Here is a 17,536-nt window from a genome sequence, read left to right as displayed (position 1 = left end):
TTGCAGTGGCTTCTCTTGTTGCGGAGCATGGGCTCTAGGGAGCGCGGGCTTCACTATCAGTAGTTGTGGCTCGTGGGCTCTATAGAGTGCAGGGCTCAGCAGTTGTGGTGCACGGGCTTAGTTGCTCCGCAGCACCTGGGATCTTCCTGGACCAGGGATCGAACCCGTTTCCCCTGCATTGGCAGGCGGATTCTTAACCACTGCGCCACCAGGGAAGTCCCAAGAGTACATTTATAATTACAAGTTGTGATGAGTGCCATGAAAGAAAACGATAGAAAGAGAATCTCAGGAACTTTAGGTTGAATTATCAGGGGAGGCCTCCGAGGAAGTGCCAGTTAGGCAGAGACCTGTGGACGAGAAGGAGCTAGCTGCTCAGAGTGTGTTTGTGTGTGTGTGTGTGTGTGTGTGTGTGTGTGTGTGTCTGTGTGTCTGTCTGTCTGTCTGTGTAGGGGAGGGGCCGGGCAAAAGAGACTGGAGGATAGGAGAGTCTCAGCAGAGGGAAGATCCTGAGGGTTTGCTTTGTTTTAGGAAGTGAAGGAAGATGTGTGTGCTGGCATGTAGTAAGTGAAGGGGAGAGTGCTGTAAGGTAACGTTGGAGAGTTAATCAGGGAGCCAGTTGTGCAGGATCCTAGAGGCCATGACTGAAGGTTGGATTTTATTCTCAGTTCAGAGGGAAGAAGCATTTGTTGAGATGAGCACTCTTGTTGCTGTTTGGAGAATGGACTGCAGAGGGGAAAGAGCTGAAGCAGGCAACTAGTTAGGAGATTCCATTATAGTTCAAAAAAGAGGCAGTGAGGGTCAAGGTGATGGTTTTGCTAGTAGAAGTGGATGGATTCCAGATATGCTTTGAAGATAGACAGTAGAGGATTTGTTGGTAGACTGGAGTAGGGATCAGGGAAAGGGAGACTGAAAGGTGATTCCTAGCTTTCTGGAGTCACTGGGGCAATTTTCTCAGTCTCCATAGGGTTGAGGGAGATTGAGTGGGTTGAGAATCAGCTTCCATTTGGGCATGTTAAATTTGAGATGTCTTTGGTTCCTTTAATTGGAGTTGTCAAGGAGAAAGTTGGATTTGTGAGTATGGTGTTTCGAAGAGAGGTATGAGTTAAAAATAAGCTCACACAGGCCAGTGCTTCTCAACTCTGTGAGACCCGGTCCTGCCTTTATATAGTAGGTATTTTGAAATCTTCCCTCTACTATCTTGGCATGATATCTATAGCTAATATAACCTATCTATGCCCACAGTTTAAAAAAAATCAATATAATGCTCTAACTGTAATATGATAGAGAAATAAGTGTTTTTTAATGTGTTTCAATATGGAAGTGCTTGTTAATGACCACAGAAGACATGAAGTAATCAGGTTGCGCCCATGATATTTACTGAGCCTCTGTATATATCAGATACTATACTGGCTGTTGTACAGCATGCTGGGGATAGAGCAGTGAGCAAAATGAAAGTTTCTGTAGTCACGGAACTTAGGTTCTAGTGGGAGGAAGGAGTTAATCAAAAAAATAGTTAAGTAAGAGATAAAGTATGCTAGATTGTGAGAAGCTTCCCATGTGGAGAAAATAAAGCAGAATTCAGGATAGGAAGTACCTCACCTCCATGTAAAATCACGTGAACATGACTGCTCCTCTCACAGAGTGAGACAGTTGTGTAGTTTTGGCATCTCAGATGGGCCTTCACTGCCATTGGTTATCTGATTTCCCAAAATACACTATAGTCAACTCATGGGAAAGAGAGTTGTCCATTAATTTTCACAGTGGTTGCATTTCTTGACAGTTAAAGTGTATTAAAACCCATCATAATATTCTATCTATAAACCTGAGTTAGGGTCTAGGTAGGTTTTTCGCCCATGTGGCTATCTGGTGTGGATATTTGAAAGTCATGACATGAGACAAGTCTTCATTGTTGGGGACTGTCTCTTGAATTGCAGGACAGCATCTCTGGCCTTCCTTACTAAATACTATTATTTGTCCCAAAAATGAAATTTTTGAAATTTAGAAATTATTTGTTCCTAAATTTGCAAAGTTTCTTTAGAAGTTGGTTCTGTCCCTTTTGCAAACCATTGACTTAGGGGAGAGAAGAGGGAGCGAGAAGAGGGATGGATCCTTGAATGAACATGACATTAAGAATTTATTAGAGGTGGAGGACTAGGGGAAGGAAACTGAGATTGTTAGCCAGTGGGTGGGAGAAAAATCTAGAAAGTAATGTCTCAGAAGGCAAGAGAGGAAGTTTCTAGAAAGAGGAAGTCCTCAACTGTCAAATGGCACTGAGAGGTCAAGTAAGGGGACAGAGAAATCACTGGATTGGACAACATAAGGATGTTAAGGGTCCTGGCTTGAGGAGTGACAAGGGCGGAAGCCCATACTGTAGTGATTTAGAGGGTTAAAGTACACGGGAGTAAGGAAGTAGGAGAGGCATGAATAGGCAATTGTTTCAGGAAATATGGCTGTGAAGGGAGAGGAGAAATAGTGTGGTATTTGGGGGGAGTATGCAGCTTTTAGTACTTAAAAAAAAATAAGTTGGAAGATATTAGAACATACTTGTGTGCTAATAGGAATAACCCAGCAGAAAGGGAAAGATTAATGCAGGAAAAAGGGGATAATGAAGGATTACTATATAATAAAGGGATAAATTTTGTGATATGGACTCTAAGTACCATATAAGCTCATAGGAAAGGGACATAATGAAGCCCGAGCTGGTGATGAGAAATCTTTGTGCTGGGCTTGAAAGGTGGTGCCATTTCCATAGGCAGAGAGGAAAAGGGGGCGTTTTTTGGATGAAGAGGATAAACGATAAAAGCAAAAGGAGGGACTATAGCACATGTAATTGAAGGGAGGGTTCTTGTTAAATAGAAGTGGGAAATAAAATTTGGCTGGGTAGAGAGGATGCTGATTACTAAGTGGTCTGAAAACGATGGGGAGAAGTCTGTACAGCAGATGCTCTCTTAACCAGTTTCTGCTAACTGCCTCGTTACAGTGCCCAGTGCTCTGCATTTCTGCCGTAAACACATTCTTGAATACCCCATACGGTTAGATTATACTCCAGTGTGCCTGCTTCTCCCATCAGTTGGCTGATATGCTTTACTAAGAGGCAGTTGCGTTTATTCCCTAACCTATTTATGCCAACACTATTTGTTATTGTTATTTATTTAAATCTTATACAAATCAGTGAAATAAGTGGGATAATGAAGTTGATAATGCTGTGTAAAGCATTATGGATACAGTTGCTAAAAATTGCTCTTGAATTAGATGAAGATTGTAAAGAATCTAGGATTCTCTATCCATAGTTATTTTACCAGTGATTTTAAGTTTTACCACATTTTAAAGAAACCCAGACTGGCAAACACAGATGATATGTTATGAGTGTGGTTTATGCAAAAGAGATGACACAGAACTGTCAACAGTGGACCCTTACTCAAAGAAGAGGCTTCAGTCTTACGATAAAAGATAGAGGAATGAATATTTATTTATATGTTTTATTTGAAAATGTTTACTGTTTGTATCATTTTTAATGATTATCTGATCTAACCAGATTATTTGTTTGAGTAATCAGATATTGGTCCTGATTGCGTTGGGGTTGAGGGAATTTCTACTATATATGATGTGAGGAGTTTAGGAAGCCAGTGAAGACCAAGTAGTACTTAAGGATGATTATTGTGGGAATCTCCAGGATGAACAGGATGGGATTCTGTACAAGGGGAGTATTAATCAAAATATATCCCAATATTAATGTGCATGTTATAAACTGTTCCGCTAAACTACATTATCATTTTGTTTATCCAGGAGCCTTTGAGGGAACAGGGATAGGAAAAGAAATTAATATTTAATGAGCATTTTCTACCAGACATTTTGCTAAGTCTCTACATACATTATCCTGTTTAATGCTTACAGCAACTCCCCTTTTCAGAGGAGGAAGCAGCTTTAAATAACAGGTTAAATAACTTTCTCAAGGTAATTTAGCTAATGAGTGGGGAAAGAGAATGTGTTTACCTTACTAGGGAATCTTGTTAAAATCCCTGATGTTCTTTAAATTGTAAGGCATTCATTTAATTGCTGAATAATAAAATCTCCTTCCAATTAAATAAGGCCAAATGAACTCTGATTCTTCTTTAGTAGAAGGGGAATCACCACAATGTTGGCAGAACATGCACTCTAGCCTTTTTCTTCTTCTAAAATCTTGTCTTTTGCTTGTTTGTTTAGTATAGTGTGGGGACTATCAGATTTTTATTATATCTAGAACGGACAGTTGACCAAAAAAAAAAAAAAAAAAATCACAGTATAGCACTACATTATAATGGGGCAAAACTGAAGAGGGCTCTGAAATCATAGCTTAAGAAATGATACGCTGTTTTTGGCAATTGAGCCAAAATCCTTAAGTACATTTGGCTTTTGAATGGTTTTGAATGCTTTTATGAATAACGACATTTTACTTCAAATAAAGCAGTATTTAGGTAAATTAAACGATAAGTATTTCTTTGATATTTTGAATATTGAAATGTAATGAAAACTAGATAAGTAAATGAGCAGATTTCTTCCCAGGTTTCTTTTTCCTTGTTTCATTTCTTTAACATTTGTGATTTAAAAGTAAAAAAAAAAAAAATTATGCAAGTAATACAGTTGGCCCTTCGTATCCCTGGGTTCCACTTCCTCGGATTCAACCAACTGCAGGTAGGAAATATTTGGAAAAAAATTCCAGAAAGTTCCAAAAAGCAAAACTGGAATTTGTTGTGTGTGGCCGCTATTTACGTAGTATTCACATGGAATTTACAACTGTTTACATAGCATTTACATTGTGTTAGGTACTAAAGAGATGATTTAAAGTGTATGGGGGGTTGTGCATAGGTTATGTGCAGGTACTGTGCCATTTTATATGAGGGACTTGAGCATCCACAGATTTGGGTATCTGTGGGGTGGGGGGGTGGGTGGGAGGAGTCCTGGAACCAATACCCGTGGGTACTGAGGGATGACTGTACATGAATAGCTCCTGTTAGAAAAGATTCAAATACTCAAGTAAAACTTGAAAGCCCCTTACTTCTTACTTACAACACTATACTGTGTTGTCTACACCCTTATCAGTCCCTTCTTCAGAGATAATTGCTGTCACTTCTTTGGCATGTATTCATCTACTCCTTCTCCCCTGCTTTAAAAAAAACAAAAAACTTTTACATATCATATTTTTGAAAACAAATGTAATCATACTTTTTATATTCTACTACTTGGTTTTTTCAGTTTTTATGCTATTGACATCGTCCCCTGACAGTACATGTAATCAACTCCATTCTTTAGTAGGGAGCATGTGATTTATTTAGTCATTTTCTTGTCGTCACTAGGTTTTTGTATATCTTTTGGGAAGGGACCATATGTGAATGTACTTCAGGATAAATTCCCGACAGTGAATCCAGAATTTTATAACTGAATCAAAACAGTTTTTTCCATTTGAATTTTATTTTAATTTTTGATGTTTTTGAATTTTAAATAATCCATTTAAAAAATAGGTAATATATGTGCAATGGCTCAAAATTCAAAAGGTACAGAATGAGTCAGCCTCTCATCGCCTTTCCTTTAACCGATCTGTCTTGTTTCGTTTAGTGGCCGCTGTTAACATTTGTTGTATATCCTTCCAGAAATAATCTGTGCATATATAGGCATATATCATATGCCTTATAACATTTTGTCATTTTTTTCCCTCCACAAAGAATGCCGTACACACTGCTCTGCAGTAGAGGGATGTATCTTGGACATTGTTCCATACTAGTGCACGGAGAACTGCTTCGATCTTCTGTATAGCACTGCATTGTGTGGCTTTCCCATACTTAATTTAGCCAGTTCCTGATTGATGGACTTCTAGGTTATTTCCAATCTTCTGCTACTATAATGCTGCTTATATATGTCATTGCGCACCTATGTATGAATATAAAGGGTGTAGGCATTTAAAATTTTGATAAGTGTTGTCAGACTGCACTTTGTGAAGATTGTTCTAATTTGCATTCACAGCAACAGAGTATGAGAGTGCCTCATTCACACTGTGTTTTCAAACTTTTTGATCTTTGCCAACCTGAGTAGTAAAAATGTCGGTTTAGTTTGATTTCTCTTAGTATGAATGAGGTTTTCAGCTCTTGATATACTTAAAAGACATCTATATTTCCATTTCTTTGAATTTCCTTTGTTTGGTTGGTTTGTTGATCTTTTTCGTATTGCTTTGTAGGAACTTGTTAGAAATTGAAGAAATTAGCTGTTTGTGACATATTTGGCAAATCCTTTTTCTCAGTTTCTTATTTATCTTTGACTTTATCGTATTCCTTACCATGCAGGAACTCATTATTTTTACGTAATTTCTTAAACCTTTTCAACCCTCTGACCAAACTGCCTAAGTACCAAATGGTTGGTATCATTCCTTGATAATTCAAATTGCATGATAAAATAACTAGAAAAATGTACAGAAGATAATAACTATAGGTTTGGGTATTTTGCTTTTAGAACATTTTCTGGACTGATTAAACATTAATATCTACAAGTATTATAATACCAATAGTAGGGTTGTAGGTCAAGAAGGAAAGGAGATTTCATAGATTATCTGATTGAACCAGCATTTCCTAAGTGTCTACAACATGCAAAACTCTTTACTGGGTATCGGGATAAACCTGTAGTGAATTTTGAGGTTAGAAAAGATACTTCATGGTGATAACTGATAGAATTAGGGAAGAGCTTAGAGAGATCAAATTTAGGAAAGGTGAGACAATCTAGGAAGTAGTTTCTTAACTGTTTTGCTCTTAAGCTTCCTGACCGCTTCTCAAGTCCAGCCTGAGGTTTCACAATCTCCGTTCTTTCTTAGAAGCAAGTCCCAGGGATTTAGCCTCCTTTCTGCCTTCTTCCTTTTTTCTTATTTACGTTTGCATTTTGATTTAGTGTCTGCCAAGACTGGCTATGAAAAGGTAGTCTCCCCATTCCAACCCCTTTTATTGTCCCTGAAGATAGAAACATAAAACCCTTAATGACCATAGTTTATTGCTGATCACTGTGTATGCACAGGTAAGGATTAAAAAGTAACAAATACTGAGGAAGTGAGAAAATATGAGGATATGTTACTAAGTTCTTATAATAATGGGCTGTAGTTCTGGATTCCCTTGATGAGATGGTAAGAGTCAGCTGTCCTTTCTACCTTCTGATTATATTTTGCTGGTCCTCCACCCTTAAGACTTTCCCCTTTTGTCTGAGCTCCTGTTTAGTGAAGGCCATGTGATTACTTTCTCCACGCTGACATAATGGTCTGATTTTAATTTCCCTGTAGAGCTAGTCAAGCAGAACAGTGGGTGATCTCTTGTTCCAGGTGTAGTTTATAAACTTGCTTGGACCCATCCATACTTTCTTTCGTTTTGTCTCAGGGGACAGTTGTCTTTTTTCCCCTGCATGGTTAATCCTCCTATTGTTTAGCTGATGTTAAATTTTAATTTTATTCACTTTTTTAATATTTTTATTTGAACTGTTCTTACTTGTTTTTAGGTAAAATTTGGTAATACCACCTTTAAAACAGATGTGTATCTCAAGTCCCTCAACCCTCAGTGGAACTCAGAATGGTTTAAATTTGAGGTAAGTTTTTAAATGTCAGCATTTTTGCATGTGTATTTTTGAGGTGACCCTTTTTTCCCAGGAATGATTGGACTACGTTTTATTTCAGGTATAGTAGTTTTCCTACACCATAAAAATATTTCCTAAGAATATTGAGTTTTCAAAAAATTATGCTACAGTTCAGAAAATATCGTATATGAATAGGAGAACCCAGATTAAAAAGGTATTATATTATTATATAGTAATTTTCTCTGGATTTTAGCATATACCAAAAATCACTTAAGAATAATGTACAGATTAAACATTTTTTTGAATTGTGATAAAAATACATATCATAAATATTGCCATTTTAGCCTTTTTTTTTTTTTTAATTTATTTATTTTTATTTTATTTTTATGGCTGTGTTGGGTCTTCATTTCTGTGCGAGGGCTTTCTCTAGTTGTGGCAAGCGGGGACCACTCTTCGTCGCGGTGCGCGGGCCTCTCTCACCGTCGCGGCCTCTCCTGTTGCGGAGCACAGGCTCCAGACGCGCAGGCTCAGTAATTGTGGCTCACGGGCCCAGCTGCTCCGCGGCACGTGGGATCCTCCCAGACCCGGGCTCGAACCCGTGTCCCCTGCATTGGCAGGCAGATTCTCAACCACTGCACCACCAGGGAAGCCCAGCCATTTTTAAGTGTACAATACAGTAGCATTAATTGCATTCACATGCATACAATGTTGTGCAACCATCACCACTATTTCCAAAATTTTTTCATCACTCCAAAGAGAAAATATTCATTCAGCAACGACTCCCCATGCCCTCCTCTCTCCAGCCTCTCGTAACCTCTAATCTACTTTCTGACTCTGAATTTGCCTATATAAGCATTTAATATAAGTAGAATCATAAGTATTTGTCCTCTGGTGTATGGCGTCTTTCACTTAGCATAATGTTTTCAAGGTTCATCCATGTTGTGTAGCATGTATCAGAATTTCATTCCTTTTTATGGCCGAATAATATTCCATGGTATGAATATACCATATTTTGTTTATCTATCTGTTGATGCACACTTGGGTTTGTTTCTGCCTTTTGGCTGTGGTGAATAATGCTGCAGTGAACATTGGTGTACCAGTATCTGTTTGACTCCCTGTTTTCAGTTCTTTTGGGTCTATACCTGGAAGTGGAATGGCTGAGTCACATGGTAATTTCTGTGTTTAGCTTTTTAAGGAACTGCCAAACTTTTTTCCACAGTGGTTGCACCATCTTACATTCCTACCAGCATCTATGAGAGTTTTGGTTTTTCCATATCCTTGTCAATACTTGTTATTTTATTTTATTTTTTAAAAAAATGTAACCCATCCTAGTAGGTCTGAAGTGGTATTCACAGTATAATTTTAATGTGCATTTTTATTATGAATGAGGTGAGTTTGACTTCCTATGGCTAAGGACCATCTGCATTCTTTTACTTTGAACTGTCTCATATTTAAACCACCTGAAGAAGGTATTTAGGTTTCGGAGGTTGACTTCACCAGACTTGATGACCAGTTTAATACAAAGAATGTAGATGTGAGGTGTTATCTAATCGGTTTTGATTTGCATTTCCCTAATGACTAATCTCTCTACCTTTGCTTAGAGATAAATCTGTAAGATTTTTTTTCCTGGAAATAAGTAATCTTTTACATTTGGTATATGTATAGATTTATGGTAGTGAAGATTTTTAAATTATAAGATTTAATTTTTAAGATATACTTTTTTAGGTGGATGATGAAGATTTACAAGATGAACCTCTCCAGATCACAGTTCTTGACCATGATACATATAGTGCAAATGATGCCATTGGTAAAGTGTACATTGACATTGATCCTTTACTCTACAGTGAGGCTGCAACGGTCATCTCAGGATGGTTTCCAATTTATGATACCATTCATGGTAAGCAGTTCATTTTAAGAAAATAAGTCACAGTCTTTTAATTTATCCTTAAAGACTTTTGTGCTGTGCCTGGTATTTTTAAAATACGTATCTTCCAAAGATGTCTTCTCTTTTAGTAGACATGTGGTGGTGTGTATTGTTGGTAGGATTGTAACTTTTCTGACCATAATTTGAAATAATGCCTGCGAAATCTGTACAATATAGTAAGCAAATGCATCATTTGAAAATCATCTAATATTGCTACTGTGTTTCTAAAACACATTTTAAAATGAATAATCTTGAAACTTTTCTGCTTAGAAATTCTTGAAAGGAAAGAAAATTCTTCAAAGGCTTTTCGTTGCCTAAAGCAAAGTTCTCAAAGTATGGTCTGGGGACATCTGTGGGTCCATGAGATACTTTCACAGGCTCTGTGAAGTGAGATGAGAACTGTTTTCAGGACAATACTTATAAGTCATTTGCCATTTTTAGTCTCACTTTCTTACAAGTTGTGCAATGGAGTTTTCAGAGGTTTTATGATGTATGATGTTACCACACATTGAATGTAGAGCAGAAATTAGAATCTAACTATTTCATTAAGCTACACACTATAGAGATTGGCAAAAATGTAATGTAATGCCACTCTTATCACTAAAATATTTTTGTTTTTCAAATTAGTTATTTTTATAAAAAATGTTTATTTTGACATAAATCGATTTACTACTACTTTAAATGAAGTAATAAGTAAATATTTGTCTAAATTCTCAATTTAAATTTATAATATGGTAAATATTGAAGGTTTTGACCCACATAGAGAAAGACTCTTTGAGATCAATAATTTTTGAGATTGTAGAGGGGTCCTGCAATCAAAAAGTCTGAGAACCACTAGCCTAAAAATATGTCATCTCTTTAAAATGGCAGATGGACCATTATGGGCATAAGGAACTGGCAGATGCTTCTGCCTACAGTCTTGCATTTTTCTGTCTATTTTACATTTTTGACCTGGCAATTCCATTGATAGTAGTTTAGTATAAGAAGATAAGATGTTTGATGAGATTTATGTGTATTGTGACATTATTCATATTCTCTATTATTTATTGATGTTTAAAATGGTAAAATAAATTGGAAAACAGGATTTACTTAAATAAATTAGAGCATCTATAGAATGAAAATAATTAGGAAACAAAGTTAGCATTGCTGTTATGATATGTTATTTTTAAATCATTAGTTATTTGCCTGATTATTTAATTATACTTTATTTTCTTAAGGTAGAAACTTGTTTTTCCTTTTGAAATTATAGGTATCCGTGGGGAAATCAACGTAGTTGTCAAAGTAGACCTCTTCAATGATTTAAATCGATTTAGGCAGTCGTCATGTGGAGTCAAATTCTTTTGCAGTAAGTAAAAATATTTTATTACTCATTTGACAGGAAATTTAATAATTGTTAAATGGGAAATCAAATTAATGTTTCAGAAGTCTAATGGAAAACCTATTATACCTTGGTCTTAATGCCAAAGAGAAAATTGCGAATTTTTCAGAAGTAATTACTGTAGCTCTGGGAACTGTTCATCTGATTTTAAAGTAAATGATATCTAATTTTTCACAAGTTCATAGAAAGATTTTTTTAGAAAAATCCAGTGGGGCATGTGTGTGCATGCGGTCATCATGACAGTGACACTGTGGCCCACAGGGAGGCTGCCTCTGGCTGTTCCCCACATGCCCCCTTCTCGAGTCTCTGTGCCAGCCTCTGCCCGCAAGAGCGTGATGAGAAGGAATCCCATTAATCATTGCTGGTTACAGTCACTTAACTCCAGTAGAAAGAGGAACAGGTGAAGATTTTGGGATCTTTTTCAGAATTTTTAAAGAAGAATCCATATATTAATGAGACAGTATTTACATAAACCTTATGTTTAGTGATACTGGGTCTGAGGTGGAGAATTGATTGTTAAAGCACTACGTAAGATTACAGCTCTGAAGTACTTAAGAATGACTAGAAACAAGATTGAAAATAAAGGTGGAATTTTTTTTCCTGCAATGCAACAAATAATTCATCCTTAGAGAAATTAGATATGGGAATGCAAAGTGTACATTTGTAGGTGAACTGTGCATTTGCTACAGTCCTAACTCAAAACCCAACAATGAAGGGAATAAACCCAAACGGACCTATACAGAAAGAGTCCACAATTCATTTAGGCCACATGTTGAAAGAAAATCACTGCATTGTTAAACTAGGTATGTGTCTGCATAGTATAAAACATTGTGATGTGAAACAGGTGATACACTGTATCTGAACAGTAGCCTCTGCTACTTTGATGTCAGCCGGTTGTCAGAGGTTAGCGACAACATAGAGGGAGAGGACTTGTCACACTTTCTCAGCCAATGAAAACAAATCCCATTAATGTCTACATTTGGGAAACAAATTTGATGAGGCTACACGTGTGGCGTATTCAGACTTCATTGAAATGGGCTCTTCAAAACCAGGCAATACAGATGTGGAGCCATTTGTGGTGGATGGACGTGTGTATCTTACAGAAGTCTCAAATGGCTTTAAAAAGCAGAATTATTTAAAAAACATAATTACTGGACAGTAATTTATAGAGAAGATTGCAAGCTACTCATCTAATGTAGGTTTTACTCTTGTACCAGTAGGTCAACAAAAGGTTAAAATAATTTTCACGTATTTGTCTTACTTTATAAAGGTTAATATTTTATTGCCTATTACATTTCTTTCAAAAGTCAGAACAAATTACTTTTGTCAAATGTGTAGAAGATCTGACTATAATTAAGCTTTGAATAACTGTCAAAAAAAGAAAAAGCCAGTGGCATTTTATGCTGGTATAGGATGCTGAAAGATAGGAGTGGAGCACTAGAGGCGGCACTGTGGTACTGTCCACAGTGACATAAGCACCCTGCGGATGCCATGAAATATGGGTCACAATTCAACAGATCTGGGCAATTCATAGCCAGCCTGGACTAATAGGGTTGAAAACTCCTAGGTAGTTGAGTTAGTTTCAAGGCATGAATATAGTTTGGTATAGATGATCTCACATTCTCCGCTTTTTAATAAATCCAGTGACGTTTGTTGTTCTATGTATTGAATGAGTCTGTTAAGTAGTACAGTGACTACTGAACCAATTGGCCTTATAACCATGGATTATTAGAAACTACAGGCCTGTATGACTTCTCAGATTATGTCAGAAAGGTAATGGTTTGGTTTTTAAGGCTGCAGTATGTGGTGTGCAGAACTTTTTCAAAGGGTTTCCAATAATTAGAGTGTTTTGGTATTCATTATCTGCTTTCTGATTTTTTATGTAATATCAGCTAGCTCACTTTAATTTTGACTTTTTTACACTTTGTATTGAACGCTATTTAAGATGGTCTGTAGCTGTTTTCTAAATTATAAAAATACAGTTTATATCTACTATGCTTGCTTGAGAAAGACGAGAGGCCTCATGAAGGAAAATGATTATTTCTAAGAATAAAGTGGAACTTAGAAGACTGTTTGATTGAAAGTATTATTATGATTGCATTGAGGTTATCACAGTAAAAGATGTTCTTGTACTATGCATCCAAAAGGTGAGAACTTAGTTGTACATTTTTAAAAAGTTAAATTTAGCCTTGTGATAAATAGAAGCATAATAGATAATTTTTTTAACAGCGACATCTATTCCAAAGTGCTATAGAGCTGTAATAATTCACGGATTTGTAGAAGAACTTGTGGTCAACGAAGACCCAGAATATCAATGGATTGATCGAATTCGCACACCAAGGGCATCAAATGAGGCCAGACAGAGACTCATTTCTTTAATGTCAGGTATTTAAAAAATAATAATAATAACTTCATGGCTGATTGACTTAATCCTCCAAAATTCTTCACTTCCTTTTGACATGCTACTAAAACTTTACAATGAAGACTATGAATTGTTAACTGACTGATTCCCTATCCCTGGTCCCGTCCTCCTGAACACATGTTCACGCATCAGATGGCACGCATTGCCATCTTATAACAAGACGAAATTTGAATCAGAAGCTTATAGTTACTTCTTAACTAAGTAGTAAAAGGAAATTGTGCTTATGAAGTGGCATAGTGGAAAGTGCCCTGAACAAGGAGGTAGGACACTGAGTTCTAGTTTTCCTCCTTGGAGTGTGTATTTGTAGTCAGAGTTTACGTAATCTCTCTAAGGTGTTTTGTTTAAATGTTGCCTTTTCATAGTCCTTCTCTGACAACTTGTACCTCCTTTTACCCCTACTCCCCTGCCACTCTTACCCCATTACTTTATTTTCCTTTGAAGAACTTATTTCCATCTAAAGTTTGTATTTATTATGTACGTATGCGTGATTGTATATATACACTCACGCATACATACATACACACCCACACACTCTCACACAGATATATCAGATAATAAATATGTTATATTTATATTTAATAAGTACAAATGTTTTATTTATAATAAATATATGTATTTAAATAGAAAATAGAAATATTTATACTTATATTAACATGTTAATTATATTTAATATTTATAAATACATAAAAATGTTATATTTATATTTAACATAATGTTACACTTAATATATTAAATAATCTATGATTTTCTGGACTCTTTCCTCTTACCACCATGTCCAGCTTTGTATTATGCAACATGCAGATAAGAGGCCGACTGTGTTTTCTTCCTTTTTTTGGTAGGTGAACTGCAGAGGAAGATTGGCTTGAAAGTACTTGAAATGAGAGGAAATGCAGTTGTTGGGTACTTACAGTGTTTTGATCTGGAAGGCGAATCTGGGTTAGTGGTACGAGCCATAGGAACAGCGTGTACACTGGATAAATTAAGTAGCCCAGCAGCATTCCTTCCTGCATGTAATTCCCCGTCCAAAGAAATGAAGGAGTAAGTATGAATCGATGAATTGTTCTTATGGAGCTTTTTATCTTTTGCCTACATATTTTCATTTGATTTGAAACATTTTAGTAGAATTGTTCAACATACATTTTTTCCTGCAGCAGTTTTCTTATCAGAGATGACTATCAAAATTTGAAGCTTAAAACTATTTAGATATTCCTAATATTTTATTTATACTGTCATGAAATTCAGATTAAGTAATGTAAAATTAAACTTGTTCCACATCTTTAGACACTGTATATCTAAAGCACAAAATGAATGTTTATGCATTCTGAAGAATTTTACTTGTTGTCTGGGGAATGCTTAATACCCTATATCTGATAATCCAATTGTGCCTATTATTCGCAACACAGTATAGAAAGCAGGAAAGATTGACCTTTGCAGGGGTCTCAAACTGCAGTGTCTACAGAGGCCAAGCGGTTTATATAAATAAAACAGTTGGGTATAATGGAGAATACTGGGGACTGCATAAAACAGATGTTGGCAAACTTTTTCTGTGAAAGGCCAGATAGTTAATATTTCAAGCACTGGCCATATAGTTTTTATGTTTGTTAACCAAAAAAAGAAAAAACGAGTTTGCCGATCTTGATCTAAAGGAATTTAAACTCTTACATTTTTTTAAAAAGTATTTGTGATCCAACAGAACACTTCTGTTGGCTCCATTTGGCTAATGTGTCATAATTTGTGCCTAAGGCAGAGATTCTCAACATGGTGTTGGTGGTGCTATCAACAAAGAATGCTTGAAATGAAAATTTTCTGTCATAATGCCTGGGGTGAGGGGGATGATTCTTTTGGGGGCCAGAAATGCTGGCTGTCCCGCACAGCTAGGGACAACTCTGTACAACAGAGACTTGTTCCATACTAAATGCCAGTAGCACTTCCATTGAGAGCCCTTGCTCTAGAGATTCTTCTAGATCAAGGGTCAACAAACTTTTTCGGTAAATGACCAGAATGGAAATAGCAAGGACTCAACTCTGCAGATGTTGCATGAAAGCAGCCGTCAATAGTATGCAAATAAATGAGTGTGTCTTTGTTCCAATAAAACTTATTTATTTTTGAAACAGATGGCAGGATGGATTTGGCCTGTACTGTATAGTGTGCTGACCTCTGTCTTTTGTCATCAGGAGGTCAGAGTTCTGTAGTCAGAAAACCCAAAATGTTTCCCATTTCAGCAGTAGTCAAGAGAGGTTGCCTAGAAAGCAATCACAATTTGTTTTTTCAAACAGTCTATGTAAAAGTGAGATTCTTTATCTCAACTTTTTCTTTTTGTTTAATTATTCCTTTCTGCTGGCCTTTAGTTATTTGGGTTAAATTTTAGTCACAAGAGGGAGCACAGTATTACATACATTGCCTAATTTTATTTGGAAATACATTGATAAGTGAAATAATTGTTTTAAATGATTTATTGAGTGAATTTGCTTTATCTTCCATTTAAAATCTGTCTTAAAAAAGATACGAACTGCTTTCTGCTACAGGTGAAGTCAGATTGCAGGTATAACTTTTTGAGGGATTTAGATTTTTTTTCTCTTTCCGTAGCAAATTTAAGTAAAGACCTGGGTCCCTCTTCCTTCTGCCACCCTCCAGCTTTATCTGTACTGCCTGAAGGGGCCTGGCCTTTGCAACTGTGAAGTTTGAAGTTTTCCTCTTTTCACTGAATTACTTAGTGGAAAGAAAGCTGCAGTACCTGTTGGTGCCTTAAAGTGATATATGGATGGTAGGGGAATACATTTCGCCTTCATTCAGGAAGAGCTCCATTAATGTAAATCTGAGCTTGTCTAAGTTTTCTTTTTCTAATTTTGTTGTAGCCATTTGCCTTAAATTGTCAGTTATTCACACCATGAAGAATTTAAGTGGCTTCATTAAGATTTTCTAATGGCATCTTACTGCATAAGTCATGTTATTTAAAAAAACAAAAACAAAAACCTCAGGCTGCTTTATTTCAACCAGCTTCTATGTATTTTTGTTAATGAATCAATTCGGGCGCTAGTTTAAAATTGTTTTATGAGTCACCTGATTATAATTATTTTGGTATTTAATTTTAACCTTGTTGATTCTAGACAGGGATTTGATAAAGGTAGTTTGGATTATGTTCTTGCCTGAATAGATTTAACGTTAGAAATACCACTAGGGTATTCTTGTAAGGCAACCGTTCATGCAAGGAGAGTGATATGAATCAGGACTCAAAGAATACATTATGGTGACGCTCTCTCCATTGCGCTTGGATTTTAATTTGATGTCATAATTTGAACATTTAATGATGTTCATTTTATTTTACTTTTATTAATGGTGTGTTCTGCTCCATCAGTTTGTGTTTTCCTTTTAGGTATTTAGTGTATTACAGAGTATAAAGCTCTTTGGTGTTTCCTAGCTGAACTATCTTGATGGTAGAAAGTGCATTTAAATATGGTTTATTGATTCTCTACTTTAAAAAAAAAGTACTTTCTAGGAGACATTAGTCATAGTTTCTCCTCTGTACGGCACTGATTCTTAGACTTTTTAACTCCATTAGCCACTTACTTCAACAGAGAAAGAAAAAACAAAAATAAAACCTCACCCAGTTGCTTGTGTAGAAATTGGTCACCAATGAGATATTTGATTTTTACCAGTTAAACACTTTAAAAATTTAAATTAACAACAAAAGCAGAAACATTTGTCCTATAGTAAAAGCAGTGATATTTTCAGAAAGTAGATGGTCTTTAAAAGACCATTATTGCCAGTTAACGAAAACTCATGTTTGGATCTTGATAAATTGTGATTATTGGGAATGTTCACAGGGCAGCGGAAAAGGAAAAAAGGCCAGGAAAAGTTGGGCTCTCGATTACTCTTAATTTGAATTCTAAAATATGGGAGTATGGTAGTTTTTCAGAGTGTAGTCACTTAATTCATTTCCCCTCATTGTGTGTAAGGGAAGGCATTGCACAATGAAATAGTTGCTAATATGAAGTCCAGGATTCTTAATTATATAATACACCTTTTTTTCCCCATCCACTATAACTATGCTCTTTCAGCTGAATTTCTTTGTGAAAATTTTAAGTGCTATAGATGAATATATATCTGTGTATCTGGTCTAAGTATCCTTTACACGTGCATAGATGTGACCTACTGCAGGATATTAGTTGATATCTTAACACAATTTAAATTTAGAATGTAGTTTAAATTCTGTTTAAGTTTAATAATCTATTCT

The 17,536-nt window shown here is 36.1% G+C and overlaps 1 protein-coding gene and 1 pseudogene across 26 annotated transcripts in view; both read left to right on the top strand.

The window, feature by feature from the left end:
• The window catches only part of LOC309609895 (S-phase kinase-associated protein 1-like), an 83,004-nt pseudogene extending 75,510 nt beyond the window's left edge, over window positions 1-7,494 (top strand). The window contains exon 3 of the transcript XR_014249713.1: window positions 88-7,494. The product of XR_014249713.1 is annotated as an S-phase kinase-associated protein 1-like (transcript). The remainder of the gene's footprint in view (window positions 1-87) is intronic.
• The window catches only part of C2CD5 (C2 calcium dependent domain containing 5), an 88,293-nt gene that overhangs the window by 9,805 nt on the left and 60,952 nt on the right, over window positions 1-17,536 (top strand). For all 25 annotated transcript variants that reach the window (XR_014233631.1, XM_082351927.1, XM_082351919.1 and 22 more), the window contains exons 3-7: window positions 7,504-7,590; window positions 9,304-9,475; window positions 10,752-10,847; window positions 13,110-13,265; window positions 14,142-14,340. Coding sequence is in view for 24 of the 25 variants with exons in the window: in XM_082351927.1 (XP_082208053.1) it covers window positions 7,504-7,590; window positions 9,304-9,475; window positions 10,752-10,847; window positions 13,110-13,265; window positions 14,142-14,340 (710 nt within the window). In the remaining variant the exon portion in view is untranslated. The remainder of the gene's footprint in view (window positions 1-7,503; window positions 7,591-9,303; window positions 9,476-10,751; window positions 10,848-13,109; window positions 13,266-14,141; window positions 14,341-17,536) is intronic.

Source organism: Balaenoptera borealis, assembly GCF_965194805.1.
Source record: "Balaenoptera borealis genome assembly, chromosome: 13".
NCBI lineage: Eukaryota > Metazoa > Chordata > Mammalia > Artiodactyla > Balaenopteridae > Balaenoptera > Balaenoptera borealis.
Note: the sequence above shows the minus strand (reverse complement) of the source record. Positions and strands in the feature narration are given on the sequence as shown.